The sequence below is a fragment of the Myotis davidii genome, unplaced genomic scaffold (genome assembly GCF_000327345.1).
Source record: "Myotis davidii unplaced genomic scaffold, ASM32734v1 scaffold287, whole genome shotgun sequence".
In the NCBI taxonomy this organism is placed as follows: Eukaryota; Metazoa; Chordata; class Mammalia; order Chiroptera; family Vespertilionidae; genus Myotis; species Myotis davidii.
In genome coordinates this window covers 167,293-174,989 of record NW_006297658.1, presented here as the reverse complement: position 1 = coordinate 174,989, position 7,697 = coordinate 167,293, and the positions used below count along the sequence as shown (strand labels likewise).

At 52.0% G+C, this 7,697-nt stretch overlaps 1 protein-coding gene across 2 annotated transcripts in view; it reads left to right on the top strand.

Moving 5' to 3' along the window:
* The window catches only part of IPPK (inositol-pentakisphosphate 2-kinase), a 73,745-nt gene that overhangs the window by 38,795 nt on the left and 27,253 nt on the right, over positions 1-7,697 (top strand). For both annotated transcript variants that reach the window (XM_015570197.1, XM_015570198.1), the window contains exons 8-10: positions 1,400-1,679; positions 2,632-2,782; positions 3,397-3,499. In XM_015570197.1, coding sequence (XP_015425683.1) covers positions 1,400-1,679; positions 2,632-2,782; positions 3,397-3,499 — 534 coding nt within the window. The remainder of the gene's footprint in view (positions 1-1,399; positions 1,680-2,631; positions 2,783-3,396; positions 3,500-7,697) is intronic.

Genomic DNA, 7,697 nt, shown 5'->3' with positions numbered 1-7,697 from the left:
TCGATACGCCCTGCTGCTGCATGACAGGCACACACACCTCAGCTCTGCTGGGGAGGGCAGCGGGGGCGGCTCTGGCTCAGGGTCTGTCCTGAGGCTGCTCCCAGCAAACCCTGGCCGAGCCAGGCTGAGCTCCCGGGGCTGCAACCACGATGCTGTGACCCAAGAAGAGCCACTGTGCAAGCCAGGCACCTCTCACCCCGACCTGTGAGAGACTACAGCTGCGCACGCTGCCACTCTGCCCTCTGCTGTTGGTCACATGGACCTCTGTGAAGTGGAGAGAACCGCGGGTGTGAATATCAAGGGAGAGGGGCCTTTGGGCACATCCTGCAGGCTGTGAGTCACACCTTCTCATAGGCAAGGAAACGAGGCAAGAGGTTTCACTCCCGTGGGATTGGCTGCTGCTCAGGGGGTGGGAACCAGGGTTCTCTTAGGGCCTTTTCACCAGACACCATAGACCAAGCATGTCAAACTCAAAGGCTAACACAGGCCAAATAAAGGTTTAGGTGTATGCGGGCCGCAAAAAAACAAAAGCTTCAGTTTTCATAGAAATGTAGGTTTATTTCTATAGAGACATGCTGAATACAAAGGGCTGAAATAAATGAGTCATCGTTCACATAAAATAACTGAACATTTTAAAAATTAATATTTTTTCTTGAACATTAACTTACCAGACAGTGAATAACTGCACAAATTAATAAGTGTAACACAAATAAACCTATTTTTCTTGTTCTCCAAAAGCAAAACATTTCCTGTTGCGCCCACCAAACAAGTCACACAAAATTTTTATTAAAATGTTTCTTACATACCATTAAATTGGCTGGGCCGCAAAAATATTCATTGTGGGCCGCATGCAGCCCGTGGGCTGTGAGTTTGACATGCTTGGTGTAGACCCCGTAAAAGTCATGGCCTGGGCCTACGGGGGGTTCCTGCCCGCAGCCTGTGAACACTGGTACCATAGGGGTTTCTTTGCTGGACTTGGTTTAGAAGGCAGGATGGCCTCAAAGGTGAGGGTTTCACACCCACCCTGGTGGGACCTGGCCCAGCCTTTCGCAGAGGACAAAGCTCTGCAGAACTGGCCATCCACAGCGTCCACACTGCCTCGCGGTTCCTCTGCTCAGGCCTGACGGACGTGTCTCAGGAGACAGCGTCCCAGCCTCTGCAGTCGCGGCGGCCAGTGCGCTCTGTGTCTGGCCTGAAGGTTTGTACTTCAGTTCAGGACTCTGGTCTCCCCGTTTTTAGAGCTTTTCTTCTATCCTACCTTCCAGTGGGACTTGCCTTTTGATCCGTGACAGGGTGCATGAGAGTGGGCTCCCCACCACCGCAGCACTGTGTGCCGGCCCCAATGGGCACTGGTTGATGTTCGGTCCCTTTGCCTGCCTGCCCTGTGTCTTTCCTGCAGAATGGGGAGCTGATTTATGGCTGCAAAGATGCCCGCAGCCCCACAGTTGACTGGCGGGAGCTGGCACATCACCTGAAGCCGTTCTTCTACCCGTCCAACGGCCTGGCCAGCGGGCCCCACTGTGCGAGGGCCGTGATCCGGGAGCTGGTGCGCGTCATCACGCGGGTGCTGCTCAGTGGCTCAGACAAGGGCCGGGCAAGTGCCCTGAAGTTGGGGCCTGGGTCCTCAGGGCCTTGTGTCTGTGAAGCCAGCCCCTTCAGGAGGAGCCTGCGTCACCAAGGTAGGCTGGCAGGTGGGCAGAGCCCGGCGTCGCCTGATGGGGTCCTGCCTGGTCTCCTGGAGCTTCTGCAGGAGCAGCCTGGGCCCCACCGGCCTCCCTGCCTCTGAGCCCTAAGTGGGGAGGCTCCCTTCTTGTCTCCACCGTGGGTGTATACATGGCAGCCCAGATCTTCCCTACATCACTGTCCACCGTGTCAGTGTTTGCTGAGTGCTTTCTCCATGTCCTCCTGATCCATCCTCTTTGTGAACCTGGGGCAGGCTTCCTCGGCCTGTTCGCAGGCACAGAAGTTGGAGCCCCACAGTGCAGGTCCTTTGCAGGGGGAGGAGAGGGTGCAGGGCCAGCAGGTGCAGGGCTCCTGGCTCTGGGCGCTCCCTGCTCGAGGGCCTGTTCCTCACAGACTCACCAGGAGCTGGCTGTGACTCGGTGGCCTCTGGGCTTCCAGGTGGCTAGCTTGAATTTTTGTCCTGAGTGTCCCCACACTCCTTGTTTGCCCCTGTGTCATCTGCCAGCAGCTCAGGTCTGTGGCATGAGGAGCTGACTAGGAAGAGGAAACTGCGGTTTTGCTGCGGTCTGAGCTCTGGTGGGGCTGTGGGTGACTGTTAGAAGTGAGGTCACCTAGGCACAACCTAAACCACCACCCTCCGAGTGCTACCTCTTCTCCACATGGGCTATGGGTCGGGGCTCCACAGACACGCTCTCTCACATTTGGGGCTGTTAACATGGTCACTTTAAATGTTGTGCCTTATCTGAGAGCCATCTCTCTAAACAGCTCGGGGTTGGTGTGAGGGAGTTGACGGGTGCTGCAAGGGAGGAGAGGCACAGAGTGAGATGTGGGTCACCTGGCCCTGTGCACATGCCTGCAGCCCCAGCACCTCTGAAGCGGGCAGCCTGTGCCTGCTGCCGACATCAGTCCTTGACAGTAACCCTCCTTTTCCCCGGATGTTCTTGGTAGGAAAAAGCAGCCTGGAGCACTCGGGGTTGCCGAAGGGCTGTCTTCTGTACCAAACCCTTCAGGTGCAGATGTTGGACCTGCTGGACATCGAAGGCCTCTACCCTCTGTACCGACGGGTTGAGCGGTACCTGGAGGAGTTTCCTGAGCAGAGGTGAGGCTTGGCCTGTGGTACCCCTGCCCCTCTGGGTCCAGGTGGGACCCCTGAGCAGCTCTGAGGGTGAGATAGGGTGAGGGTTAGGGTTCTCCAGTGGAGGACAGCACAGGGCTCCCACGAGGCTGACCCAGCTGCCTTCCCTCCATCCCTTCAGATGCAGGCCTGCCCCGGGATGGTGCTGTGGGGTCAGTTTCTGGAAAAGCAGCACGTCCTGGGGGTTGGACAGTCCACAGCCGCGGCTCTGGGTCCTGAGTCAGGGCTGAGCTGCAGGGGGCAGTGCTGCTCCACAGCAGCAGCCTGTCTGCCCGGCAGCCTCTGCCTCAGGCTTCCCTGTGCCCACCAGTCGGGGTGGCTGGGTCCACACAGTCAGGGCGGCAGGCGGCACCTGCCTCCCACTCTCCCTTCACGTGGGCTCTGACTGGACGCCGTGTATTAGGATCAGGACGTGTTCAGCTCAGCTCCCAGGCTCTGGTCTTCCAGGGTCTTCAGGGCAAAGTGTAGACTCGGAGGAGGAGGAGCCCTTTGAGCCAGAGGTGTGGTTGCTGAGCTGTTAGCTGTTTAGGAAACAGTCCCTGTGTCTGTGGCATCTTATTTCCGTCCCTTCCCTTCAGGAAAGCGTTGCAGATCGATGGGCCATATGACGAAGCGTTTTACCAGAAGCTGCTCGACCTTTCCACAGAGGACGATGGGACAGTGGCCTTTGCGCTGACCAAGGTGAGCAGGCCTTTCCGGAAGCGCACCGGGTGCTCCTTAGGCTCTCACACTGAGCTAGGCTTTCCTGAGAAACATTTCCTGGTGGTTGAGGCAGAAATTGGGAACTTTAAAGAAGCATGGCTAAGGTTGACCTCGTATGGACTGGCCTGGGGAGGATTGGTTCCGGTGGCTCCAGTTTAGCCCTGGACCCAGCTGTCTCCGCACCCCATGCCGGGGCCCAGGGCTGCAGCCACCTCTCTTCGCTTTCTTTTGAGAAGCTGGGGTACTGGCTGGCACCAGCCCTGTCTTGTGGCCTCCCTGGGGTCCGGACCCACTCTGGGCTGGGTGGGGGGCTTTCTTCCTCTGCAACTCAGGCCCAGGGGAGCATGGGAGAAACTTTTAGGGAAGAGGCCTGGTCCTGTTCTTTCTAATTCTGTCAAACCAGGGAATTCAGAACCTCCATGGAACTAGGTAGAAAAATATATCTTTTACTAAGTTAGCATTTCCTTCCATACGAATATGGCAATGACATCTATGAAGTGAACAGGATCCTGACTGCACCGAGAAATCAGAACTTTCATTTCACACTGCAGCTGCTGCCGAAGCTTCACGGAAGCTGTGCAGTCCTCATTCTGAGGACTGGTTTGGTTCTGTAGTTCTGAGTAAGACATTCGTTTTAAAAATTGTGTCTGATAGGGTCATCTCTGTCCTTTATTTTCTGCATTGAAAGATGTTATTCTGAGAGGCATCCATGGGCTGCACTGGGTTGTCAGGTGGTGTAGAAGCTGAAATGGGAGGTGACAGAGGCAGGAGCAAAGTGCTGACCTCCTGTGTGCACCGGCGGCGGACCTGATGCCCAGAACGGCCTGTCCTGGTGCCCGTGCTTGTGTGTGGTTCCCACTGTGAGGCCTCACTGTTGTCTGGCCGAGGAGGGCCCTGCAAAGGCCACGCTGTCAAAGCCGAGAGACCCACAGTGGGCCTCAGCCTCGGCATCAAGCGACAGAGTCTGCCCGTTTCTTGGCTGTGGGATAAATAACAGCATTGCTTCTTTTTTCAAGAGGAAACAGGACTTTACTTCCTTTTTATCCATTTCTATGATTTCAGAATGCCTACTGAATAAGCATGGGTTACTTCCTAATTTTATTTCAGTTTTTTAACCTCATGTAAACATTATCTTACACAGCAATGGGAATGGCTAAAGTCAGCACATTGCGGGGACACTGAGTGCGATGCAGAGAAGCAGGGTCATTCACACACACCAGCCCCTCGGAGAAACACTATTGCAGCTTCATACAAAATTACACGTGCAGGCAGCCTGTGACCCACTGGCACTTCTCTGAGGACAAGACTCATGCATGCCCAAAATCCGGGCTAGAATCTGCACTCGGCCCGGTGTCAGCAGGTGACCTACAACAGGTTGCCTGAACGCATTGCTGAGCAGTGAAAAGGAATGAACTCCAGATAAACACAGCACCTGGGGAACCCCCCGGGAATCTTGCTGACTGACAAAAGCCAACCACAACCAGTCACACACTGTGATTCTGTTTAGGTGACTTTAAAAATATATACATTCTAGAGGCCTGGTGCACGAACTTCATGCACGGGGTGGGGGGCTGGGGTGTCCCTCAGCCTGACCTGTACTCTCTCCAATCTGGGAGCCCTAAGAGGATGTCCTACTGATGGCTTAGTCCCGCTCCCCGTGGTTCTCTATTATCTGCAGACCTGCCTGCCTGTCTGCTCTCTGGCTCACCGCTGTGGTCAGGGGCAAGTAGGGCCCTGCTGTCTGCTCTCAGTGAGGGGCAAGCAGGGCTGACAGTACCGAACACTCCAGCGGAGGGGCTGAGGGGACTGGGCGCCACCGTCTTTCTGTGATGGAGTGACTGTTAATGTGCATATTACCCTTTTATTAGATAGGATGTTTTTATTAATTTCCAGGAGAGGAAGGGAGAGGGAGAGAGAGAATGAAGCATCAACAATGAGAGAGAATCATCGGTCAGCTGCCTCCTGTACATCCCCTACAACCTGGGATTGAGCCCACAACCTGGGCATGTGCCCTGACTGGGAATCGAACCATGACCTCCTGGTTCCTGGGTGGACTCTTAACCACTGAACTACACCAGCCAGGCATAGGTGACACATTTGCAATGACGGAGATGGGTCATTGCTGTGGGTTGGGGAGGAGGGAGGAGAAAGTGAGTGTGAGTATAAAAGGCCTACTCAAGGGATCCTTGCTGTATGGGACTGCTCTCTAACTTTACTGAGTTGGTGGGTGCATGAACTGCATGTTTGATCACACACATGCACACACGTGCACACACGCACAATGGTACGTGCAGAACTCTGGAGATGGGCAGGAGATGGAGCAGTGTTCAGGGTCACTCTCCTGGATATGAGACTGTGTTCAATCATTTCTGCAAGACGTCACCACGGGGCTGGGGAAAGGGCACTCAGGATCTCTGCCTTGTTTCTCATGGCTGCATGTGAACCTACACTTACCTCTAGACAGACTGTCTAATGAAAAGATCAAGCAGTGAGCACGTATAACATGTGGCCGTATTTCTGCCCAAGCAGTTGATATCCATGGTTAACAGTATGTCAGTGTCTTTTCAGAACTTTACACAACATGCACACACATACACGCTCACACCATTTGGGGATTGCCCACATTACAGTGCTGCTTGCTAGCTTGAGTTGAATGACACACGGCTAAGAGCTCTGTGCTGTTTGTCTGAGGGAGCAAGGGTCTAGAGCAGTGGTTCTCAACCTTCTGGCCCTTTAAATACAGTTCCTCATGTTGTGACCCAACCATAAAATTATTTTCGTTGCTACTTCATAACTAATGTTGCTACCATTATGAATCGTAATGTAAATATCTGATATGCAGGATAGTCTTAGGCAACCCCTGTGAAAGAGTCGTTCGACCACCAAAGGGGTCGCGACCCACAGGTTGAGAACCGCTGGTCTAGAGGCTAAATCAGGAGAGAGCTGGGGAGCAGTGGGAGCTGGGGAACAGGTGGAGAACATCCATTGGCCACAGATGTTGAAGTTCTTTCTTGAAGGCTGTTTATCTGATGTACCTCTGGTGAAGTGAGAGAGGAGGAGGTGCTGTCTTTATTCCCATGCTCAGGAAACAGCCCAGAGTGTATAGTATTTTGTAGCAGGAGTAGGCAGAGTTTTTCTATAAAGGGCCGGATAGTAAGTGTTTTAGACTTTGTAGGTCATCTGGACGCTGCCATTGTCACTTAGAAGGAGCCAGAGACAAACAAACAAGCACAGTGTGTTCCAGTAAAACTTTCTTTACGAAACAGGTGGCGGGCTGGATTTGGCGCCCAGCCCATCGAGTGCTGCTGATCTCTTCACTTTTGCTTTTAGTTTTTATATTCCACTTTTTTACAAGTTTGGAATTTACACATTTTTTATATTATTTTAGTGATTACTTATTCAATTTGACCATGGATATTTAAAGTCTAAAGTTAATTAATGACTTAACCAACCCCAAACCACGGCTATACGGGCAAGGGAAGGAATTGGGATATTTTAATTCCATGATCTCTCCCAACATGCATGCAGTTATTGTCTGCGATTCTATTTGTCCTATTCTTTTTTAAAATCACAATATACAGTCTTATTTTACACAGGTGTTTGTTTAGACCTATCACATGTTTGCCCATATCTTATCCAACATTCTTGTATCTCAGATATTTCCTCTTTTTCCTTTTTTTCTATAACAGCTTTATTGAGGTATAATTTACATGCCATACAGTTTACCTGCTTAAAGTGTACAATTCAGTAGTATTTACTAGATTCACAAGTGCAACCATCACCATAGTCAGTTTTAGAACATTTCTTCAACTTAAAAACAAATTCCTACTTTTTAGCTACCGTCCCCTGTCTCTCCATCCCTCCCACCCCTAGCTCTAAGCAACCACTACTGCTTCATCTCTGCCTGTTCTAGACAATGCATATCAAGGTGCCATTCAACTTGTGGACCTTTATGACTGGCTACTTTCACTTAGCTTAATGTTTTCAAGGTTCATCTATACCAGTGATGGCGAACCTATGACACACGTGTCAGAGGTGACACGCGAACTCATTTTTTTGGTTGATTTCTTTGTTAAATGGCATTCAAATATCTACACTAATAAAAGAGAAACATGGTAATTGGCGTACGACCGCTACCCTTCCCATTGGCTAATCAGCGAGATATGCAAATTAACTG